Source organism: Pseudonaja textilis, chromosome 10 (assembly GCF_049901715.1).
Source record: "Pseudonaja textilis isolate UNSWEBS1 chromosome 10, rPseTex1.2, whole genome shotgun sequence".
NCBI lineage: Eukaryota > Metazoa > Chordata > Lepidosauria > Squamata > Elapidae > Pseudonaja > Pseudonaja textilis.
In genome coordinates this window covers 8,388,023-8,413,771 of record NC_141999.1, presented here as the reverse complement: position 1 = coordinate 8,413,771, position 25,749 = coordinate 8,388,023, and the positions used below count along the sequence as shown (strand labels likewise).

The following is a 25,749-nucleotide window of genomic DNA, read 5'->3' as shown; positions in this document are numbered from 1 at the left end:
CCCCCCGCCACCCCTTGGGGGAAACCACTTGCACACGTCTACGGAAAGCTGCTAGTTCGCCCCCACCCCAAAAAACCCCATTTGTACGTGCATGCTTCCCCCTTTACCACGTCCACAAGGTTATTCTTATTTGTTCTGCATTTCTTTTTCTTTTTAAAAAAAGAGAGAAACAAATGAAAGGTACATCTCTAATGTCCAAGCTTTGCAACATCAGCTCTATACTGGTGAAGGTTAAACACGCCCAACTCTTCTGCAGTGCCCGGCAATCTGCTCGCCTCCCCCCCGCCCCCCCGCCGCCCCCAGCTCTCTCTTTTCCCAGAGCATCACTTACAGTCCTGGTGGAGATGCTCCCATCCTCTCTGCTTGGAGGGCGGCGGGGTGGGGGGGGCGTTCAGGGGCCTTTGGGGTTGTGCTCTGCAGCCTGCCAAGACAGCTGCCTCGCTTACCGGCACCGGGGTTGACTTTGCCACGGAAAACTCCCAGTTCATCCTCACCGCCTCCTGCATTCTGTTCCTTGCTAGCCGGCTGGTAGGAGCCGTGGCAAACCACTCGCAGTTCAGCTTGAGAAGTTCCTTCCTTGTAACGAAAGGGAGGGATTTCTCTCTCTCTCTCTCTCTCCCTCTCCCTCTCTCTCAGATGTGCATGGGTTGCGTGTGTGTGTGTGTGTGTGTGTGTGTGTGTGTGTTTGTATAGGCAGAGGCACACACAAACACACATCCATTGGGCCATAGAGGGACCTTCTTGCTGAGCTTTGCAGGGCTGGTCAGGTGCAAAGCAGCCATGGATTTAAAAAAAAACGAAGGTCGTTCTGACTCCCCATCTCTAAAGCACAGGAGAGTTCCCTTCCCGACTTCTCCTGCACCCCCAACTTTAGAGAGAGAGAGAGAGAGAGAGAGAAAAAAAATACATTAGTTCCGCCTACCTCTGTCCACGTAGACCCATAGACAACACCTCCTTCCTTTCCACCCAACAGCCAATGGAAGTTTGTACAGACTTAGAAGGGGGCGAATGGACGCCTTTAAGCTTTATTTATCAGCAAAGGTTGGCGCAAAGGGGTAAATTTCCTTTCCATTTTTATCCACCCTTGCCAAGAAATAACTCGGGAGCTTATATGCCTTCCTAGCCTGGGCACCTCTGAAGGGCCAGGGAATTGTGCTCTGCACACGGTTGCAAATAGCCAAGGTTTGAGTGGAACTGGGGCCAAAGAAGAACAAAGTGGAGGGGTAGATGAGCCCTGGATCCGCTAGGAGGCAAAATATTTTTTGCTTACGGCGGGAGCTTCGTTCTGCTTCTGGCATAGGAACGTTGGACCAATTGGAATTTGCAAGGCCTATTTCCAAGGAGCCTGGAGCCTGTGCTTGAGGTATGACTACAGGTAGTTCCCGACTTACAACAATTCATTTAGTGACCATTCAAAGTTACGACAACTGCTGGAAAAAGTGACTTATGGCCATCCTTCACACTTACAACTGTTTGCAGCATCCCCCATGATCAGATGATCAAAATTCAAACATGTGGCAACTAACTCATATTTATGACGGTTGCGGTTTCCTGTTATAAGTGTGATCCCCTATTGCGGCCTTCTGATAGGCAAAGTCAATGGGGAAGCCAGATTTACTTAACAGCCGTGTTACTAACTTAACAACGGCACTGATTCATTTAACAACCCTGGCAAGAAAGGTTGTAAAATGAGGCAAAATCCACTTAGCAAATGTTTTGCTTAGCAACAGGAATGTTGGACTCAATTGTGGTCGTAAGTTGAGGATTATGAGCCTCGATGGCACAGTGGTTAGAGTGCAGTACTGCAAGCTACTCCTACTGCAATTTGGCAGATCGAATCCCACCAGGCTCCAGGTTGACTCAGCCTTCCATCTTTCTGAGGGGGCTAAAATGAGGAGCCAGATTGCTGGGGGAAATAGACTGACTCTGTAAACCGCTTAGAGAGGGCTGTAAAACCACTATAAAGCAGTATAAAAGTCTAAATGCTATTGCTATTTCTTCCTTTCCTTGGCCCTGGTGGCTCGGTGCTTAGAGTGCAGTACTGGAGGCTACTTTTGCTGCCTGCTGGCTGCCTGCAATTTGGCAGATCGAATCTCACTAGACTCCAGGTTGACTCAGCCTTCCATCCTTCCAAGTTGGGTAAAATGAGGACCCAGATTGTTGGGGGCAAGAGGCTGACTCTGTCAACTGCTTAGAGAGGGCTGTGAAGCACCATGAAGCAGTATATAAGTCTAAGGGCTATTCCTTCCTTCCTTCCTTCCTTGTGGTTAGAATGCAGTATTGCAGGCTAAGTCTGCCCACAGACAGCAGTTTGATGCTGACCGACTGGCTCAAGGTTGACTCAGCCTTCCATCCTTCTGAGGTGGGTAAAATGAGGATCCAGATTGTTGGGGGCAAAGGGCTGACTCTATAAACTGCTTAGAAAGGGCTGTAAAGTAATGTGAAGTGGTATATAAGTCTAAGTGCTTTTGCTACTCCCTGTACCAGGCATCCAGCAAATCAGGAGCTCACGTTCTCCTTTTTGTCCTCATCTCCTCCATCCATCAGGCATACCCTTAAAATCAAATATTGACAAGCTTCCTGTGTAATTTTTTTTTAATGGGACTGGTTTTACAACAGTAGTGATTCAAACTTTCATGCCTTGCAACTTCCTAAATTGCCTGCTTCTTTCTTTCCCTCATCCATCAATTGCCTAGATTTACATTTGCTCACTTTCTGATTCCAGCAAGCAGCTTCAATCCGGACTCTTTAAATCTATGATCATGGGTGTCTGGAGATCACATGAATCATGGTACATTTCTAGGGTGAAATTTGAAAAGTGTCTTGCTGTCAATTCTATATTATTGCTAGCATATGTTGTTGAAAATAAATATTTGACAGAGGAACACTGTGATTGAAAAACCAATCTTTCTGATGCTGGAAAAAGTAATTTCATATACATGTAGGCCCAAGTATATTTCTTTTGCTGTTTTTTGGCTATGATTTTTTTTTGCAACAGTACATGGGAACGATTTTGGGAGATTTGCAATAGAAGGAGATGCTGCTTATGGAATGAATAGATCCGAGGGGGTATTCAGCAGGTTCTGGAGAACCAGTAGTGGGAATTTTGAGTAGTTTGGAGAACCGGCAAATACCTCCTCTGACTGGCCCCGCCCCCATCTATTCTCTGCCTCCTGAGTCCCAGCTGATTGGCTGGGTCTTCTTTGGTTGCCCTGTACAGGAGAACAGAGCTGGAAAGCAGGTTAGTGGGATGGGGAGGGAATGGAGATTTTGCAGTATATCCTTCCCCTGCCACACCCACCAAGCCACGCCCACAGAACCGGTAGTAAAAAAATTTGAATCCCACCACTGGAACAGATCAACTGCGAGGAACCTACGGCTGCATAATGGGCAGGAGAAAAAACTCAGAAAGGAATGTCTCATACTTAACAGCTGTCCCAAGAGATGGTGGGAGATTTGTAGTTTCAGACTTGGAAGATTCTCTTAAGGTAGACTTATAGTAAAGTAGAATTAGCTCATCTAGTTGTGTTTCCTGCTTGGGTTACCTGGGAAGGCTGATATTTTTGTCAGGGAGGCCAAGAAAGATAATGAATCTCTCTCCTCCTCTTCCCCAAATTGTTCTTCTTTTCGATTGTCCATGTCCTCTTTTGCTTGTTCAGGAGCGTATCTACAATAGGGATTCAGGCTATTAGCTACAAGTTTGAAGATGCTTAGTTGGAAGCTGTTTTGTAAGTTGCTTGTGTGCCACCTTGGATTCCACGACAAAGAGTTAAACGGAGTTGTAGCCCTGAGAACATCATCTCAAGTTTTCGATGTCTTTATGGATCTTAAACAAGAGTAGATTCACTCCTCTCATCTGTTATAACTCTTAAGCAATGGAATATTGGGATTCTTTGGTTTCTTCCTTTTTTGACTCAGCCCTTCCTATTATAAACGGTGACTGCTCATCCACTCATTTTCAATGATTATATTAACCATCTCAACTCACGCTCAACCAGTCCTCCCATGAGTCCGCTCTGGGGCAACACTTTCCTTTGGAAAACAGAACATTCCACACCCACACACGCCCAATCTCTGGTTTTCTTCTCTCAAGCAAGAAACCCTATAGCCAGCTTAAACATCCATGGAAACAGGGGAAAGAGAGGTGTAGCAGTATGCAGGTCTGTAGAGAACCTTATTTCACGGTGGTGGCCTAAAATGGAATCCTCAATCCAAGATGTTTCAGAATAAGGGGACTGTGGTCTCCTGTAGGAAAAGGAGAAGGTACCATCTTTCCCCTCGGTCTCACTCCAACCTTCTCCAGCCTGGTTGCCCTCCAGACATGCAATCTCCAACATTTCCAACTGACCCCATACTGGCTCAATGGTATGGCCCCTACACCAATGCAAAACCTCAGGCTGGGAAAAGGCTAGATCAGTTATCAAAATATATCACGCTTGCAGGAGAACAATAGCAGTGATGGGGGTGGGAATGGAGACCCCGCCCCCCTAAAGAAAGGGAAAGGAACAGAAAAGGTAAGGAAGGGCTGGGAATGACACTCCTTTCCCAATACCATCCTAGGCTAGAACTAGTGGGTAGGAACAAACTGGTGGGGGAAAAAAAGGCAATGTGTCGTGGATGACATCGAAAGAAGCAAGAGGGTGAACACCCAGAAGCGCAATCAAACCCGCCCCCCAATTCCTTTTGTACATGGATCCATGTGGCCTGCCAACACAAAGAGACTTTGATCATGTGGCTTTCATCACTATCTTGCCGCTTTGGGCCTCCCTGTAGGTGTCACTGACAAGTGACCACTTGTACAAGTCAGTTCTCAGTCACACGCAGATAGCCTGATAACACAACAACCCTTTACAAACACGAGAGCTATCGTCCCTCCTATCCAATAATAAAATAGCTTCTAGCCTTTTATAGCATCCAGGCAGGAGAAATAACTACAAACATTTGACCCTTAATTTTTTCCATATAAATAGGGCTTGCTTTTAACACACAGCACTAACTGGAACTCTGTCATAAGGGCTCGGTTAGGTTTTCTGCAATAAATCTTATCAGAGTTTTTGTGACCTTGGAAGTTTGTTCTAACAGTTTCTTGTTTAGCTGCCCAAGAGAAGGCTGACATTATTGCAGTGACTGTCCCGTTCAAATTGGGAAGTGGGGTGAGAGTATTTCAAGACGTGAGATCACTCAACTATGGGCAGGGCCTCCCTAGGGGCAATCATTTCTTCTGCTTAGGCAAGGCCTACTGAAAAGTAGAGAACTGAATTCCCAGTTGACAGTGAAGACAACCTCTATGCCATGGCTTCCTTGTATCAATGCTTCCTCTATGGAGGCGTCAACTGCAAAGACAGTTAGGGACCCTTTTAAGAAAGGCCGCCAATATTCCATCTGCCCGTCAAGCAGGAATTAGTTTGGCATCCGCTCTGAACTAGTCTAGGCCAAACAGAGCTTCAATATGAATCAGTTCGGAGGAGATACCAATGCCAGCTTTGAAAGGAAAAGAGTCAAGTTAAGAGCCTTGTCAACTGGCATCATCTTCCTTTGAAGGAGTTAGGAGGCTGGATCTCCCACCTTCATTCTCATCCTGTAAAGGAGGCTCTGGGAAGGGAAACGGTTGTTTTCTACTTGCCCCAATATTTCTAGCCCTGGAGATTTCGGCACGGCTCCTATCTCCTCCCATCTTACCTAGATGCATGTGTTGAACCAGATCCATCTCCTCAGGAGGTCCTGCTTACAACTGCCAGGTCTAATTTTGTAAAGTGTTTTGGAAACTAGCGAGTCTTTAATTTCATTGATTTATCTGAGCGCAGAGATGCTCTGAATTGCAAAGCTGGTGGCTTCTTTGTTTGTTTAACATTTACAGCAAACTTTTAAAAGCTCAAGACTCACTATGGGGGCTGCAGTCAGTGAGGCCTCACACCATCTTCTGCAACTTGATCCATTCCAAAGTTCCCAGAATTCCCAGGAAGTCTGGCCCAAGGAAAGTCTTGGAAATGTAGCCTCCATCTCATTTTCAGGAAACTATATTGGGCAAGCCTAGCTGGATCCCCAAATAGGAAACATTAAGGGATCGAGAGAAGGTTTTGTGATAGGAGTTTCCCTTGTCAATATTCTGTCACCCTTTTTTAAAAAAAAGAGTTTTGCAAGCAATCTGATTTTACACGAAGGCTTAAATGCCAATCTGCTACCTTTGAAGGAAAATAGAAAGAAAATATATGACCATATCTTGGTGTTTTACCACCAAAAATATTTAAGGATGCAGATCACCCACTCCTGTCCTGGGCTGAAGGGGAGGGTGTTTCTGAAAATACTTTTTTTTTTGCTTGAAACAATTCCCTTCCTATGAGTGTAACTCTTCTAGGAATCCTTATCAAAATTGAAATTGGCTCAAAATGTTCACAGCCCCAAATTTGAATTGCACTGCCCACAAAACCAGTCAAGCAATTTTAGCCTCCCCAGAAAAAAAAAAGAAAAAAGAAAATATAGAACAAGCAGCCTCCTTCCCTGGCTCCAAAAACACTAACTCCCTTCCGAAGATGCTCAAACTCATCAGCAAAAATATTTCCCTATTTAACTGGAATGGGGGCATCCAGTGTCATCCAGACACGAGGAAGGAAATTCTTCCTCCTCTTCCTCACTCTGACTTGGCCTGCCTTCCACATCTCTGGATCCCTCTGAAGGGAAGCCAAGTCGGAGGACATTCTCAGTTGGAGGAGAGTCAGTTGAAGAACTCCGACCGGTGGGATCCAGGGAGAGACCTTCTCCGCCACTGCTCCCATCCTGTGGAACATTCTCCCCCCTCCCCCCAGAGGTGAGGCAGCCCCTCCCCCCACCCTCCCAGCCTTCTGAAAGGGAGTCAAAACGTGGTTCTTTGGCCTTGCAGGGAGAAGCCAGAGGATTACGCAGCCCTTCGCCTTTCAATTAATTTTTAACGGTGTTTTAATCAACCTTGGCTCTTAATTTTTTTAAAAAAAGTTTTTATATACCTCTTTTTATATTTTAATATTTTATTGTACACCACCACCCAGAGTCCCTCCATGAGGGAGATGGACAGTTTAAAATAAATACATGAATACATTCTCCAGCTGACCCTCCGATGATACCAAGTTTGCTGTCCCCGTTGGCTCATGACTTTTGCAAGAGTCTCCATCATGGGGCCCCCTCCTTCTCTGCATTTCAGTTTGCCAGCCTTGCAAGCCAGAGGCCCTGCAAAGTCATTTGGCATTGCTCTAAAATAAAATAAAAACATTTTTTTTTTAAAGAAAAAGAGGGACCTTTTACACCAGAAGTTAGGAAAAAAAACAAACCAGAAACTCCTACCTCATCCTTGCTTACCCAGGAGAGCTGAAATTGACAAGGCTGGGACATACCTTTCTCCCTCTGGACTCTTCCCTCCCTCCAATCTCCTTCCCCACCATCAGGCAATGTTTGCTTGCTATTTTTGGCAGGATCCTCCAAACTCCGCTCCGCCTATTAATAAGGGGAGTAAAAGAAATCTGTTTTCCCTCTGCTATATAAGGAAAGGTAGAAGGATCTACACAGCTAACTATACTCAGAGCCAGTGCTCGCAGAATCAGGGGAGTGTGTGTGTTGGGCGGTGGGGGGAAGAGAATCACGCTTTTGGCACAAGGAATGGAAAAGAGATTGTGTCAGGACAATGCAGGGCAGCCGTCTTGCGCACACAGAGAAATGCACCGGCATCATCTTTCAAAAATCTTTGATTGCCCACCTCTGGAAATCTCTTTACAGTTTCACACACAAGCCAGAATTAATTGTGCTTGTTTGTGAAGGTGGAATTCATCACCTGTCACATCGCTGAACCCAAACTTGATCCTGAATAGAATAAAAAATCCCACCTGGTCTATTTTAGCTATTGGTCAAGTTGCCTGACTAATAAGTCATATCTAGTGTGCTTCGTGCCCGTTACTTGTATTTCTGGACAAGGGTCTACTGTTCCTCTGAATGAGGGTCACACAATTACGGGGTCACATTTGTGTCATAGGAAGTGGAGGGCAGCCTAAGCTGAATCAATCTTGAAGCTGTCTGTCAGGATGGGGCGAAGATGTTTGCAATCTTGCAGTCACATTTATGTGGGATTCATAGCAATTTTTGGTTATTTTTGAGTTCTTCTGCCTTTCAAAGAGAGGAATAATAAGCATTATCCATTCTGCACCTACATTTTCTACTCTGCAAAAAGTAGCAGCAGGGTCCCCTCCTTCTTTTCTTGTGGAAAATGGAAACCCAACAGTTTCACAGACAGCAAATGAAATCCAGAGCAAATATCAGCACGTGCTATCCTGTAAATGAGGTGTCAACCTTCCCAAGTAGGAAAGGAAACACAACTAGATGAGCTGATTTTATTTTATTGTAGGGCTATACATTAATGGAATCTTGCAAGTGTGAAAGAACAAATTTCCCACTGTCTCTTTTACCATCTGAGAAGTTAGGGAAATTCCTTTCTGAGTTTCTTTCCCTGCCTGTTATGCAGCTTCAGGCTATACACCTTCTTATCTGATTGTTCCCTAGGCAGCATCCCTTCCCCATAACCCAAGGTCACTCCCACATACCACTACATGAGGCTAGTTACTAGCATTTCCTTAAACACTTCCTTTTTTAAAAGCAAGAGTGATAAAATAGAATCAGCAAATAAAACAAATGCAGCAAGAAATTGGATGCCTATCAGGCACAAATAACAGGAGCATTTGTTGAGTCCAAAGTACAGAATTATTGCTACCTATACACAAGAATCTAGTCGACTAATAGTCAAAGCTAAATTGGTGCTAAATTAGGGTCAATAGAATTCAAGGACAGCTGGACTTATGTCTCTTGTGGCAATGCCATAACTCCAAACTGATAACATGTTTAACTCTGCCTTCCAGCTCAGCCTGCTCTTCTCCTTCATCACCCTTAATATCAGCATTATTTCAGTTTCCAGGATTCTGGCGAAGCAAAATGACCACAGAGGCACATAGAAATCTGTGTTTTTCAAACTTGACAACTTTTAAGATGTATGGGACTTCAACTCCAGAATTGATGTTGGCTGGGGAATTATGGGAACTGAACTCCATCTATCTTAAAAATGTTGAAGTTTGAAAAATACCGAGATAAACTTGAAACTGTTCCCTTTTAATGTCAGAGAGTACCAAGAATATCAAATATAGTTTTAAAAAACTGCATTGCATGTGAAAAAAAATGAAACTTCACTCAGTCTCTGTCTTAGAACGGACCTCCTAAAACAAGCTATTAGTTTCCTAAATGACATAGGTGACTGGAAAGTCCCTGTTTTGCTAAAAAACAACAACCTCTTTGTATTCTGATCTTAATCTACTGAGTTTGTGTAAAGAAATCAAGAAGTAAAGCTAAGAGTGCTCTAGTATACAATACTGTATTATTCCTGCCTGAGAAGCCCACTGTGACCCCATCTTGGGCCGGTAAATTCTAAAATGTGCTCACTCAACCAGCAGAGTTGGTTCAGTTTTTTTTCACTCCATTGGTCTATCCCAAATCTTTGACTTATACATTATACAGGTAGCGTCATCCTCTTCTTGCTTCAGTCTTTTTTGCTTTTTCTTGCTGAAATCAGTGTAACACGTCTGCAACCATCTCTTCCCTCCGCCTCACCTTTCCTGGTTGGAGTCCAAGAAGCTTTGCTGGCTGAGGAACTCTGGGAGTTGAAGTCCACAAGACTTAAAAGTTGCCAAGGCTGGAGACCCCTGGGCTAGATTGTAACATGCTTAGCGGCCATTCAAAATTACAATGGAGCTGCCCAGTGGCTACTTACAACCTGGATTCTAGGTTCCACATGGCTGGGTCCTTTCCACAGTCATAGTATCATATTTTGGGTGCTCCACAGCCAGCCTGCATTTACAGTTATGTTTTTCAGTGTTCTGTTGTCATGTGATCACAACTGGTGTTATTTTTGCCAGAAACGGGCATTTATTTCTGGTTTCTGGCAAAGAAAAAAAAAACCCATTGCACACAATGGATTCAGATAACAACCATGGCGTTTACTTAATGACCATGAATTTACTGCCATAACTAAGTCTTAAAATGAGGTCAGTCACATGATGAGTGCCACCTAACAATTGGGTTATGACAACTTAGGATGGTAATTCCGGGTTCAATGATGGTCATAAATCAAGACCTACTTGTACTCAGCATTGGATATCGACTTTTCAAGCCCCATAAAAGCACCAAGGGAGTACAACGGCTCAGCGATTAAAGACACTGAGCTTCTCAGCTGGAAAACTAACAGCCTGGGTTCAAGACCCGAGTGCTGCACTCCTGCCCACCTAGTAGTTTGAAAGCCTGCAAATGCGAGCAGATAAACAGGTACCACTTTGGTGGGAAGGTAACAGTGTTCCATGTGCCTCAGCATACAATTATGCCAGCCACACAACCATGGAAATATCTTTGGATAATGATGGCTCTCTCGACTAAGCAACGGAGGTGAACCCAGCCCGCTTAGAGTGAGAACCGATTGGACAGGGGAATTGTTTACCTGTACCTTTAAAAGCACCAAAGGTCTCAGATTCAATTTATCTAGAAGGCAGACAGTGTGAACAGGGATTGTTTGGGGTCTACTGCCCATCCTTAAATGCTCCACGGATTTACTCAACCTAATTTCCTGGATTTAAGGATGTCATAAAATGCAAAGCAAAATGTGGTTTGCATTCAATGCATTGTGTAAACACAATTTAAGATTCCTCAAGTATTTTTCACCTCTGCATTGGCTTTGGGTAGATCTGTCACCTCCAAAACAACTAAAAATAATAAAGCTAGTGTTCACAAAAGACTTGAACTGGCAAGTCAGTAAAAGACCTACAGGTTACACAGTATAACAAGCCTGGATTAGTTTTAACCTTCATTAGTTTGGGAGTAGCTTACTTACTGTGCTGGTATGAACCTAAGCTATTTGGTTAGTTTGGGTGTCAGCAACCCAAGGCTCTGGAGCTGCATGCAGCTCTTTGGGCTCTCTGCTGTGGCTCCCTGTTGGGTGATCCTACCACTGGCTGGCCCTGTCCCTCGCCCTCCCCTCCCAGTCACTCCTGGGAATGTAAAACACGAAAAAGAGAAATGAGAGGCAGGGAGGGAGGGAGGGATCCATTTCCCACAGAAAACACTGGGAGCCACAAAACCTGGGTAGGCGTGGTGGTGGGGGTCATGTGACTGGGTGGGAGTGATGTTGAGTTGGCCACGCCCACCCAGGTTTTGTGGCTCCCATTGTTTTTTGGCGGGGTGGGTGGGTGGGTCTAAATGGCTCTTTGAGTGTTCATGGGTTATGCAACCCCATCACCCCAAACTGGTTGTTAATTTGGGGAGAAGCTGCTGAAAAGAATTATTTTGATGCATATATTAATATATTTCCATACTGCCTTTCTAAGTGAGTTGCTTTTAAATTTCATGAGTAAGTATTCAGATAGTTAGTTTTTATTAAGTGTGGAACAGGAGAGGTGGAAACAATGAGTCATGTCCTTTCACACTGCTTGATTAAGAGATGTGTTTGTGCAAAGCTGTTTTTGCTTTGTAAAAAATTTTCAGGCAGATAAATAGACCTAAAGCTGAGTGTTTGCAGTTTTACAATTCATACGTACCCAACTATCATGGTATTCCCTCCCAGACCAAGCCATATTATGCAAAATATAAAAAAGGACTAAAGAAGGACTTACAGCGCGAGATAAAAAAAGAAAACATAGCTAAAACTACTTTACCTTTGCACATTAGGCCTCTCCACAGTTTTTAGTCCTAGAAAAAAATCCTTGCTTTCACATTTATATACAAGTAGTCCTCAACTTATGACCACAACTGAGTCCAAAATTTATGTTGCTAAGTGAGAAATTTATTAAATGAGTTTTGTCCCATTTTATGACTTTTTTGCAACAGCTGTTAAGTGAATCACTGTGGTTGTTAAATTAATAACATGGTTGTTAAGTGAATCTGGCTTCCCCACTGACTTTCAGGTTGCAAAAGGAGATCACATGACCCCAGGACACTGCAACCGTCACAAGTATGAAACGGTTGCCATGCATCTGAATTTTGATCACATGATCATGGGGATGCGGCAAAGGTCATAACTGTGAAAAACAGTCATGTCTCTTTTTGCAGTGCTGTTGTAACTTCAAATGTTCACTAAATGAACTGTTGTAAGTCAAGGACTACCTGTACTGTGGTTATTTTCTCTTCTTTCACAAACAGAACACACCACATTCTACTTACTACCTTTCCATCCGATTTGCAACTTCTTAAAAATATTACCATTTTTGTTGTTGTTAGTAAACATTCTACCAATGTACACACATTCATCTATTTACTTGGGTTTTTTTTCCATTTCCATATAACTTTAAACAGTTGACTCCATTATTCTTATTGAGTTCAATTGCCCTGGTCTCTGGTACATTAATTTTCATGCTCTTTATTTCGTTGTGTAATCTAACATTCCCTGCATATAATTTGAGATCTCGGCAAAGAATACAAAAGTATATGTGCATGTGCACATCTTCAACCAATAGTCTTCTAGCATCGTAAGCAACCTTTATGTGTTTCTCTATCAATACATTAAGTGACTAAGGGAACATCTTACAGAGCCTCGATGGCGCAGTGAACTGCAAGCTACTTTTGCTGCACCAGCTGCCTGCAGTTTGGCAGATCGAATCTCACCCAGGCTCAAGGTTACCTCAGCCTTCCATCCTTCTGAGGTGGGTAAAATGAGGACCCCGATTGTTGGGGGCAAAAGGCTGACTCTGTAAACCGCTTAGAGAGAGCTGTGAAGCACTGTAAGCCTAAATGCTATTGCTATCTTGTCTTAATCCTTTTTCAATGTTAAACTCATTCCATTTATTCTTACCCACTTAGTTCCACTCTTAATGCATTCATCAATTAACCTTCAACTTCATACTCATGCAAAACATCCACAATTCAAATCTATTCACTTAATCATACACTTCTACTAAATCAACAAATGCACAGTAAACTTTCTCATATTCATATAGTTCTTCATGACCTAAAGAGGAAAAGTTGTTCTCACTTTTCTTGCTTGGCAGTTCTCAAACTTTGCTTGTTATTTCTTCCCATAGCTTTACCATCAAAATTCTACCAAACATTTCCCCAGGTACACATAATACACTAATCTTCTGGGAGTGTTTGCGTTGTTTTCTTGCTACTTTGAATAAGGTACAACAACATTCTTCTGACTCTCAAGCACCAATATAGTTTTCATACACATTTTAAACTACTAACGCAGGCACTTCATAAGCAAATTACCTTCTTAACTTCCTGTTGCTCTAGTTATACTGTAAAGCCCTGCAATCTTAATTTTTAACACTTTCACATCAGTTATGTTCTTTCTTGGAAACCAACATTTCTAGCAATAAACTTTAAAGTTATTACTCTAACTTTGTTGCTTGTATCCTACAATTTATATTGTTTACTTAGTATCCTAGTATGATTTATGTTGATTGCTTAGTTAGTACACATGACTATTACTAAGTGTTTAATGTTTTATGATGAATGTATTTTTACAATGACTATGATAATGATGTATCACTATTGTTGGATGTTTACTGAGAGCTTATGCACCGGAGATAAATTCCTTGTGTGTCTAATCCGTTGGCTAATAAGGAATTCTAATTTCTAAACACACCCTTGTTTTTTTTAAATATTCTCCTTCCAGCATTCCCCTACTTCAGTTTCATCTCCGATATATTTTTATTCCTTGTATGTTTACAGTGTTACCTTGGTACTCAATTGCTTTGAAATTCATCAGATTTGGCACTCAATGCATTTTGACATGAAAATTTTATCCCAATACTGGTTGTTTGTTAGGTACTCAATGCACAAGCTAGAATTAGTCAGTGTGTTGGCTGCCTTGTGACTCAGTACATTATTCCTTGTGGGGAAAAATTATTTTGTATGCATCATTTTTGGTACTCATCACATCTCCCAGAATCAATTAATGATGAATACCAAGGTACCAGCATAATTCTAATTGTTTTGCTGGCAGCTTCTCATTTAATCCTTTTCAACTACTAATTTGCATAAAAGTTGCGTTTTTTTTGTCTTTTCAATCAAAATACCTATCTATATATTTACAATTATCTCTATACATATCATATAGTTTTTTTCTCATTTTTTGCAGCTATCATTCTTTTATATACTTTTCCCCCACCCATAGTCTCTTTCACTTCATCATCCTACCAGATAATGTTTGTGCTTCTTCTGATTAGTGTCATTTCACACACTTCTATGCAGAGGTGGTATTCAGCAAGTTCTGACCAGTTCTGGAGAACCGGTAGTGGAAATTCTGAGTAGTTCGGAGAACCGGCAAATCCCACCTCTGACTGGCCCCACCAACCCCATCTCTTCTCTGCCTCTCATTGAGTTCCAGTCCTCCACTTACGACAATTGAGCCCAACATTTCTGTTAAGTGAAACATTTAAGTCTATTTGGTCATTTTAAGACCTTTCTTCAGGGGTAGGATTCTACCAGTTCGCACCTATTTGCTAGAACCGGTTGCTAACATTCTAAGCAGTTTGGGGAGAACCAGTTGTTAGAAGAAATTACTGGCCTAATCCTGTAAGGAGGGCAGGAAGGAAACATTCTGGTGTTGCTTACAGAAACTACCTCTCCGTTATTACATTCTTGGCAGGACTAGACTTTCTGTCTCAGGAACTTCTCTGGAGTTTTTTTCCCTCCTTTGCTGGTACTTTGCTTGTGTGGAGTGACCATTCAAAGTTACAATGGCACTGAAAAAAGTGACTTATGACCCTTTTTCACATTTACGACTGTTGCAGCATCCCCACAGTCATGAGAGGCCAGGCGAGGAGATGCGTGCCTCGATGTGTGTGATATTGAGTTGGCCACGCCCAGCCAATAACATGACCACCAAGCCATGTTCACCCAGTCACATGACTACCAAGCCTTGCCCACCAACTAAGCTATGCCCACAGAACTGGTTGTTAAAAAATTTGAATCCCACCCCTGCCACACATCCACCAAGCCACACCCACCGAACCAGTGGTAAAAATGTTTGAAATGCACCACTGCTACAATTGTTAAGCTAGTAACATGATTGTTAAGTAAATCTGGCTTCTGCAATGACTTCGCTTGTCAGAAGATGACATGAGTCAGTTGCCAAAAGTCCAAATTTTGATCATGTGATCATGGGGATGCAGTAGTGGTTGTAAGTGTGAAAAATGGTGATAAGTCAGTTTTTTCAGTGTTGTAACTTTGAATAGTCACTAAATGAATAGTTGTACCTCGAGAACTACTTGTATTTTAATTTTTTTTAAATAGTTGGGCACATTTCTGTCAATTGGTCACAAATACTATTGAAGCCAAGTCTGATTCCAAGTATGTTGGTATGTACTATTTTTTCCAAGCTAAAATCTCTACTCTGGAGATTATCTTGCAAGCCAACACACCGTTGATCACAATCCACATCCTAGCAGGTACATGCATCATACTGATTGTTGCTAGAACCAAATATTGTATTATCTGTTTCACCTGAAAACTGCTGGTCAATAAACAATAAAACATACTTTGGATGGAATAGCTTTTAAAAATGCATGATCTGCATGTTTGCTGTTCATCATTATTGACTTATGACAGCAATAAAATAACAAAGGTCTACCTTTTTAAATAATATAGCAGATTCAGAGAAAAAGTCAAAACATTTTTTAACAGTATGGAATCTTCTAATTTGACACACTGGCTCTGTGAAGATATTCTACCTTGTGTTTTCTTAATGGACATTTTTAAAGAAATATCAGAAATCATTAGAGAAGCAAATTCATATTACCTATTTAAGTTAGTAATATCTGATCCCTAAGTAGGCGTAGTAAGTTGGAATAATAAAAAAGTAAAATAGAGGCACATTAAATTACTGGTCTCCAGTAGACAAAAAAAAAGATGGAAACCAGGTATCAATTTGAAAGAGGATTGTAACCAAAGTTTAAATGTATGTATGGTCACAGATGCAAATACACTTCAAATATTAGAAAGCCTAAATGCAAGGAAATGATGAAATATGATTTCCGGCTAAGGATGGCCTATCTCGTGTTCTAAGCTTCCTCATACAAGAAAGTTATAACCTTTGAATCTTTAATTAGGAGATCATAATGCATAACAGTACAGAGCAATTCTCAAGGTCAGCATAGGCTCTGAATGCATAGCAAGTGGTTAATAATATTCAAGTGTACAAGGAAGAAAAGCAATGTACATTTGGACTGCAATCACAGCTACGAAGATTACACTTCGGATATTGCTGGGTTTAAATGGTTAAATATTACTTCATAACTGAACTCACACATTGTGTAAGACATGCATGATTTGGTATTGGCTTCGTTATGAGATTCCATTGCTCTTCTTTGAAAACTGTGACGTGGCATTATGAGGTAATATGGTGGGGGAAAAAACCCCACAACCTTGTGTAATTCCTGAATCCATTTGCCGTTGAATGCTGTTCCTCAAATTCAACATTACTCCTATGTACAAGATACTACATGATGTAGCTATCCAGGAATAGTTTTAGGGCCAGCTTCTGCTTCTTTGCTGGACTTGTTGTTTTTGAACTTTTTGTTGTTGTAAGTACTGAGAAGTTATAGTAGCTATATATTTATGGGTGAGAAATAGTATCACTATTACAGAGCTTGGAATACGCTTTCTTTCATCTTCTTACCCTTCCCATGGCCAATGACTTTTTGTTAATAATATACCAACATTTGCACAAAGGCTCAAACTAAGAGTTGAAAATTTCAGTTGAGACTGGAAAAAACTTGTCAACAAGACATGTTACATAAAAGACTCAGTTATATTTATTGAGGGTATCAATGTGGGTGTCCAAGAAGTCAAGATGGTGGACTCAACCATGTGACTGGAGCCTCGTCATTTTTACATTGGCTGTGACCCTCTAATTGGTTGTGACTGCCATTTTGAGCCCTGTGCCAACTCCCCCCCCACCCGCACTTAGGAGATCATCTAGAGTCATCTCCCCCCTATCCATTCACATAGGGGCTATTCCCCTCTCACATACAGTCAAACTAAGGATTCCACTGAGTCAGGCTCAGTTCCTGTGACTTTATGAACACATCTAAAGGGGTGGAATGGAATTTAAAGATGTTCCCCCACTGCCTCATCCAGTCCGGCTCGTTGTCCTGGAAGTGCGGTTTGCCACTTTGGTACCAACTAGGCCTGCCTAGTTTTTTTTAAAGACTGCATATGTCAACTCCTATGTTAATTTTATTTGTTCGTGAAGTTCAAACCCATCTTTATTCATAGCCAAAGCCTACTGCTCATGCATGTAAATTGTTCAGCCTCCAAGTGATGTGTTATTCTCAGAGCCCTCAAGGGTGCTTCAGAACCTTCCTACCACCAGTCTTGACTCACAGGGCAGGGGCTTGTTCCACTTTCTTTATCGGTTACATTTGGAACATCACTAAAATGTGCTATGGAACCTGCACATCTGCTTCTTGTTAGGAAAGGATACCCAGCTTTTGGAACCAATAGGATGGTTGGGAATGTCATTATTTTCAGCAAATGGACTCTGGGAGATAATATGATTATTATATGTTTATGCCACCTTTGTTACTTTATAAATAACGCAAGGCAATGAACATACTTAATACTCCTTCCTCCTCCATTTTTCTCCACAATATTATGAAATGTATTGGGCTGAGAGTAACTGATTGATCCAAAGTCAACCCAGCCAGCTAGCATGCCTAAGGTGGGACCAGAACTCAAGAGTCTCCTGGTTTCTAAGCCAGCACCTTAACCACCACACCAAACTGTCTCTTATCCATAGGGACCTAAAAGGAAGAACATTTCAGTGTAATAAGGAAAAGAAACTACTCAAAACAGGCTTGTAGCATCCTATATAGCTCCTTTGCCTGAAGAATAATTTAAGGCCCATGTGGGCCCTAGATATCAAAGACCTTGACCGTTTGTTCTGGATGGAGATTTTTATGTTCAGGCCCCTAAAAGTCCTCATTTCTCCCGTACTATCAAGGAATTTCTCTGTACTTGGTGAGGAAGCAAATCTTCCTCCTGAACACATCCCCGTGGCAACTTGGACCCCATTCCAACCTTTGGTCTGCTCGAAGTAGAAAACCCAAGAAACTTCCTTTGCCTAGGACAAGGTTGTTCATTTTCAGGGAACCCTCAAATACAAGAATTCCACCTCTACTGCTGGAAAGAAGGAAAAGAAGACAAGGAGAGCCATGATTCCCGTTCAAAGGGGTTAAGTGCCCCCACAGGCTGAGCAGCATATTTATTCTTCATCTTCCAAAAAATCAGTAGTGCAGCAATGTAAACAGGAAACTTGAAAAATGATTCTTCACCAGAGACAAGCCTGCCTAACCCTCAGTGTCCTCAGGGCCGCATTTCTATTTGTAATATTTTTTGGGGGGGGCTACATAACATTATCAACTTTTTCTCTCTTACTTCCAAAGACTTTATTCTAAGAACAAAATGTAGTAAACCATTCATCTTTGGTCTACTAACCTCTACAGGACCACATAATTATTCAGGGGGATATCTGGCTCCTGGGCCACCAACTGGCCATCCTAAACCTAAATTTTTTAAAAATCTGAACTTCCACAATGTTAAAATCAGGGCCCCTCTCATCACAGTGTAAGCACTTAGAATGGTTTGCCCCTCGCAATTAATCAATGATAGCACTAAGAGGAGGGAATGGAAAGGAGGCAGGGAAGGAAGGAACTCTCAATTAGAGTTCTTTTTTTTTTCTTTAGAGGGAAAAAGGATGTTTGCCAAGTGTGAAACATGGAGCATGGAAATGAATAAAGCATGTAATAATAGGAGGGAAAAAGAAAAATGAGCGAGAGTAAATCAAATACCCCCTAGTGAAACTCGGAAGCATTTTCCATCATCTTAGAAGAAGAAAAGGGGGCTGGTTCACATTGCTTGGTAATTTGTGATTTCCACCAAATGAGCTATTCAGTGGAGGTGCCTGTATTGGCTCTAAATTTAAAAAAAAAAGGTGGGGGGTGTTAATAGGTCTGACATGGGATAACTAACATTTTCATTGGGAAGCACACAATGTGCATAGGATGAACAACAAATAAAGAAGTGGTGCAATAGGAGAGGAAGAGGTACTGATCTACTAGGCATCAATTTGTCTACATTTGTTTTTTTACCCTCTTCCTCCTCATTTTCCACTTGTGCAAAGGTGGGGTTTGGGTTTTTTGCAAGATGACATGTCAGTGTTTTTCACAGGCAAAGGAGCCTGTTGTTTTACAGTGTGACTGACTACCAGTGAGAAAAACTTTCGGGGTCGATGCAGTGTGGGAGGAAAAGAGCCAGAGCAACCAGTGATCTGGAGGCTCCATCTCAATTCTCACCACTGGCAAAAACTTAAAAAGGAAATTTATCATCCTAGTCAAAATGCAGTTTCTTCACTTGCCATGGAGACAAGGCTTGGTTTCTTCCATTTCTGGAAAATGAAACTCATAAATGGTGGTGAATCAGGAAAGTTTTCCCAGGAGTGAATTAGAAAAAAAAATATATAGTTCAAGGCATCTCAGCTTTCAAGACAAGTTACAGAGCGTGTTCTCACAAACAATATGGGAGAGAATGTGAAGGTGGTTGACAACTCTGTAACAAACAGATGCTGGCATGAGTAGCCTCGGATCTGTACTGCAGCCCTATGCAAATAGATGCCTTTTCACAGGAGTGGCTGGCTGGGAAGTTCTGCATTGTTTTCAGAACCGCACCTGCCCTTCGTAGTCTTTGTTTCACAGCTTCTTTTGCCCAAATTAAATTTCTCTTTTGAGTCCAAATTCAAGTACTGGCAGTTTGACTCAACATTTTCTTAGAGATCATCGGACTCTCCAAACAGTGGTACTCCCAAGATTCCTCGTGCAACCGAGGAGGAAGAGAGTGGTCTTTTGTTGGCCAACTCATTGGCCAACTCTTTGTGACTACAGGCCTGTCGCTATAGAATCTCTTCTCGCTGTTTTTTTGGCTTCAGTATCACCTGCCCATTTCTCAGAAAGCCATTCTGGCCATTGAGGAGCTTTCCCTTCTCCCGGTCAGGCCAAGTGAAGATGGCTTCGTCACTGTCCAGTTCAGACTCCGAATGCATCAGACTGGTGCTCTGGGCCTGGGATTTCTGCTTGCTGCCTTTAAAAACAAAGCAAAATAAGGAAACAAAAGGTTGCCTGTGGAATCATCTTCATTCTGACATCAGCCCATCTGACCTGGTCAGGCAGGGAAGGCATGCTGTGACATCCCATCAGTCAAACAATTCTTACTGGCTGGGTCCAGGAAAAGAGCCTCCTCTCCTCCCCTTCCCGGAGGTGAGGCAGGCCCCCACCCTCCTGGCCTTCTGGAAAGGAGCGAAGACCTGGCTTTGTGGCCTTGTGTGGGGAGCCCGGAGGAGCATGCAGGCATGGGCCCAGTTAGCACCCTGAAAACTCTCCCATCATCTTTCAATTAATTTTAAACAGTGTTTTAATCATCCTTGCCTCACTTCAATGTTTAACTTTTATATACTGTTTTCATATTTTAATATTTTATTGTACATTGCCCAGAAGTGCTCTGAGAAGGAGAGGAGTGATTTTAAACTGTGATAAACAAACCAACAAACCAGCAAATGGGAGAGACTCCAAGCCCATTCTTTCTTTTATATCCCTCTCCCGGAATAAATGTTTCTTTACCAAGTCAAGAAAAGCATTCCATCTCCAGATCACAAGCTATGATGTAGTAGAGGAAAGAGAGCAAAGGAATCGCATGCTTGGTCCTCTATTTCACATACTAGCAGGAATGAGGAATTACATCATGTGGCTGGATCGGATTTCATAACCACTTTTACTGTAGTCGTTAAGCAAATCACACATTTACTGCAGTCGTTAGGGAAGTCATTATGGCTCTCCCAACTGATCACACGATCACATGACCGCAGCATACTGCAACCATCATAAACGTGAGCCAGTTGCTAAGCACCTAAATGGCAAACATGCGACCTTGGGGTTGGAACGACAGTCTTAACTTTGAGGACTGGCCTTAAGTCGCTTTTTTAAGGCAGTGGTAGCTTCAATCTGTCATTAAACAGTCATAAGTCAAAGACTACCTATAAAGATCTAAACTGAGATTCACGCCGATATTTGAAATCCCTGGAGAATAAAAAACAGGTTGCCTCAGTCTTCGGCCATGACTACGCTCTTCTCTCAGGTCTCACCTGCTTTGGAATTTGGTTTCAACTCCAGGCTCTCTTGATCGGTGGCATCCAAGATCTTATACTTACTCTTCCTTTTGGGTTTTCCTTTTTTCCTTCAGGAGACAAACAGACAAGGTGGGGCTCAGAATCAGGTGAACAGTCGCGGAACAGCAGCAACAGCACGTAGACTTGCATACCGCTTCCCAGCCCTCTCTAAACGGTTTGCAGAGTTTGCCCCCAACAATTGGGGGGACGCTGGAAAGGGGCCTGGGGAGCTTACTCACTTCTTGCAGCAGCAGACCACCACCCAGGAGAAGATCCCAAGGGAGACCAGAATCACAAAGGACGCAATCACGACGTAGAGCACGCTCCATTCTGGAAGAAGGACAGAAATGTTCTCAGGCTGCCTGACTCTTGAGACCTGACGGAAATTTCACATATCCTTCGGGCGGAACAAGGAGATGGGGATGCGGTAAGGGATTCCCAGTTGGCAGGAAAAATTGTGCTTCTGGATTACCAGGATTAGGATCCTGAATCACTGCCCTTGCTTGGCCACTCTTCTCCATCCCCTGCTATCCTTCTGACCCCAGCCTCATGTATCCACCTTTCGGGAATCACACAGGAGAGCCTGCATTTTACCTCTGTCCTCCGTAGCGAACAACAGATAATTTCAAGCTCTGGTTTAAGTTCAGGAACTGTTTTAGGCATAGAGAGAAGCATGGATTGTGCAAATTAAAAAGCAGCCCGACTCTCTTTACTTCACCCTTGGGAAATAAATCCTTCAGGCGAGAATAGTAAACACGGGAATCTCGTGAAATTTGACAATCTTGTGAATTTTGTTCTTTTTTAAAAATTAAATGAGCTCCACTTGTCCCCAAATGTCAGACCGAAAAAGTTGGGGTGTGTTTTTTTATTGCCCTTCTGTGTTTGGGGGGAGCTTCAGCTGTCCCTTTGGATAAATACTGTAAATGAATTGGCTGAATTAAGGGAATATCAGCAGAGCCTCACACCCCAGACAAACTGACCGGGATATTTTAGCAGGGGGCTGGACTAGAAGACCTCCAAGGTCCCTTTCCGTTCCATTCTACTCTAAGGTAGTAGCTGCTGTGGCTACTCTCCCATCCCCTTTTGAAAGGGTTATCCCCACTGACTTACCAGGATGTGCTATTGACAGGTGGTAGACTAGGCGAAGTGCAATTATTGTGATCTCCCCTGAACATTCTTGTGGAACAAGAATGAACGGCCTCATCGGCCCTTCCTCTCCCGGATAGCACTTAAAACACGAGACACACAATCCTAGAGGTCAACATCAGTGCTCTATGCCAACCATTAACCCTCCTCTCCCTATAACAGAGTGTATGATTTAAAATGTAAACAGAATCTAGACACATGTAAATTGTAAGCAGCATCCGGACAGAGCTTCTAGCAAATTTCACTGTCCAGCAGAGTCGTGAAACTGGAAGGTCCACCTACCACAATTGCTTTCACCATCACCAATCTGCACTTTGATGAAGTTCTCCATCCAAAAAGGATCACAAATACAACGCTTGGTGAAAGAATCACAGTGGCCGTGATCCGAACAGTTTAGCTGGCAGGCTGAGGAAGAGGGAAATCTAGTTAATATGGAGGCAGACAATACCAGGGACAGGCACAGAATAGGAATTCTGTCTTTATGCATATTTCTTATGGTTGTTTGTCCATATAGCATAAATAAAACACAAGTACTGCCTGCCTGTTTGCAGTCTGTAATGATTTAGATGAAGGATAATAAACTGAATCCAGCCTATATAAAATAACTCATTGTGAAGGATCAAATTTCCAGTGACATGATGCATATGCTAATTGTGAATACGGTTATACCCTAACAGAAAATGAAGAGATTTGCAGTTTGAGGCAAATCTGCATTTTTTTCTGGCTTTGCAAATGGAGGCAATTATTTTGATCAACTTTGATTGATGTACAGCTCTACCACTTCCCTATATACGCATATATAGGATTTGATAGGCTTCCATTTAATATGGGTATCTGATGTTCAGAAACTTCAGCTGGTCCAGAACTCAGCAACCATGTTGGTCTCAGCCATAACTAAAAGATCACATCATATCTATGCTAAAGAATTATGTTGGCTTCCAGATTATTTCCAGATAAATAGCCAGCACTGGTTATTATTAACTCTATGGTTTTAATACAGACTACTCGAAAAGACCTTAAGATCTGCGACACCTTCTGCTGACTCCCTTGTTCAGAGTTCAACTGAGGAGTTTTAGCTAGAGTTAAAGTGGGCTCATCTTGTGGCAATTCTTGTAGCTGGATTTCTGGAACGTGATCCGTGTTGAGTTGTGGGAAATGGCTTTTTTTTCAGTTTTAAGGAAGTCCTAAAAATGTATCTTTCAAAAGAAATTTGGGGTAACTGGTTTTAGTAGGTATCTTTAATATTTCTAGCTTTCACTAATAATTTATATGAGTATTTGATGTATAGAAGCAAATTAGTTTCCTAGCCAGATGCATACATAAGGCCCGGAGTTTTAGATTTATTTATTTATTTTATTTATATATCAAATTTGGAGATGGAAGATCTCCCTCATAGAGCAACTCTTATGAGGTGCTTATTGAAATTAACCTTTCCGACTTTGCTCATTGGAAACTAACTGGGGAGGTTGCAAATGATGATCACATGACCCCAGGACACTGCAACTGTCAAGATACCTGCCAGTTGCCAAGTGCCCCAATTTTGATCACGTGGCCATGGGGATGTTAAGTGTGAAAAACAGTCATTATTATAACTTCAAACAACCACTAAATGAATGGGTGTAAGTCAAGGACAACCTGTAATTTGTTTCACCAAAAGGCATCAGCTTCAGGAAGCTTCAGCTCATTTCAAGGGGTGCATTTGTGAACTGAGGCTTGCTTTTCTTGCTCATATGTTTGGATGCCCCCCATTGAGAAACATAACTCTGGGAGGCTCACAACAGTCGCATAAACTAAGCATCATAAAAACAAAAAGCAATAAAACCAAACATCGAAACCTGGCACGACAATGAATCTCCTTCAAGGCAGCCAATAGCACCATCTTCGAAAGCTCTAACCCCCCCCGACCCAGTACTTGGAGGAAGAACCTTTATGGACCCCTGGAAGGTCAGGGAGTTGGGGCCTGTTGGATCTCTAGAGGAATGGCATGCACAGGGCAGAGGCTGCCATGGAAAAGGGCACGCTGCCAAGCTCCTGCTGGGAAGCAACATGATTTCTGGGTGTGATAAAATTAAAGTGAATCTCCCAAAATATCCTCTGACTTACTGACTGTATTGATCTCCAGTGCACGGAAGATAAGGAAATCTGATTGTTGCTTCCGCAATTCACTCTTGAGGGTCCATGCAACATCGCGTCCTTTGAAGATCTGGTGGGGAGGCTGATTCTGCACGTAGAACACCAACTTTGTGCTGTCGAAGGGAAGAAAATTGGGAACAGAAAAAGATAAAAAGAAAACGGTTGACCAGAACTGCAATTCAAGAAAGGCAGAAAGGAGCCATGGAAGTATGCCCCTATGCTCGCTTCAGCAGCACATATACCAAAATTGAAGTGATACAGAAGTAGTTCCATAATGCACAATCTTCAACAACTTGCCCAATGCTTATTGCACAATGACCATGTGGTCCCTGTGTTTAAGATAATCCTCTTTCCTCTGAAACCTAATGAAGAGCAAATATATTGTATAGATGATCGAACCCCAATCTTATAAAACATACGTTATGCATGTGCAAAAGCCCACCTGCCATTTTGTGCAAGTAAGAACTATCAAAAAAATACTCAAACCGCAGACATGTGAAAGTTTCCCATGTCGACTGAGGGCTGCTGGATCCTTATTTATCAAGCACGGATAAGTGAGGCTGCAGATAATGAAGGTTACCTGTACATATGAAAGGGAGGTGGGGCATTTTTGTTAGCTAACTGCTCTTTCCTCTGCCACCATATTGCTCAACAGAATCACGCAGCTGACGCTGGACTGCAGCCCCCTTTTCTCATGCCTCAGACAGACCATCCACATTGCTTTTGCTTCTTCTGTTTCAAACCACGAACCAAACAGATTATAGGCTTAAATATTTGATGTTCCTATATTTTTAAGGTTATTAAAAATCTGCTTGAAGGAAGCAAAGGTAATTTAAGAAAAAGACTTTAGGAGTGGATTCATCAAAACTATATCATTTTTTTCGTGGGGGGGGGGGTGTTGTTGCCATGTTTATTACATAAAACAAAATTGGCTATGTTTAAGACACACCCTTACAAACTAGGCTGTGTGGAAATGAAGCAACATCCTAAACTACAAACTTTCAAAGTACATTTTGGTTGGTAGCATTTTTGAGCCCAATAGGCCTGTAGCCCTCTACTTTGTACTCTGGGAGTACTCTGTACTCTCACAGTGTGAATGGCTGGGGCAGGGGCGTTTAGTACAGATATAAGTGTGCATACACAGTTGTGCCACACAATACAGTGTACCTGGGCCATCTCTGTTCCAAGAAATCCATAACGCCTTAAAAATAGATCACTTGGAGCATGTCAAAAGAAAATGTTGCTTTGTATCACTTTATTTT

General features: G+C 42.3%; 1 protein-coding gene across 1 annotated transcript in view; it reads right to left on the bottom strand.

Moving 5' to 3' along the window:
- Window positions 1–18,210: 18,210 nt before the first annotated feature.
- KIAA0319L (KIAA0319 like) overlaps window positions 18,211–25,749 on the bottom strand; it is a 53,721-nt gene continuing 46,182 nt past the window's right edge. Inside the window, exons 17-21 of the mRNA XM_026702644.2 lie at window positions 24,458–24,600; window positions 22,637–22,759; window positions 21,448–21,538; window positions 21,185–21,276; window positions 18,211–20,127 (exon numbers count right to left, since the gene is read on the bottom strand). Of these exons, the coding sequence (XP_026558429.1) occupies window positions 19,940–20,127; window positions 21,185–21,276; window positions 21,448–21,538; window positions 22,637–22,759; window positions 24,458–24,600 (637 nt within the window). The 3' untranslated portion in view covers window positions 18,211–19,939. The remainder of the gene's footprint in view (window positions 20,128–21,184; window positions 21,277–21,447; window positions 21,539–22,636; window positions 22,760–24,457; window positions 24,601–25,749) is intronic.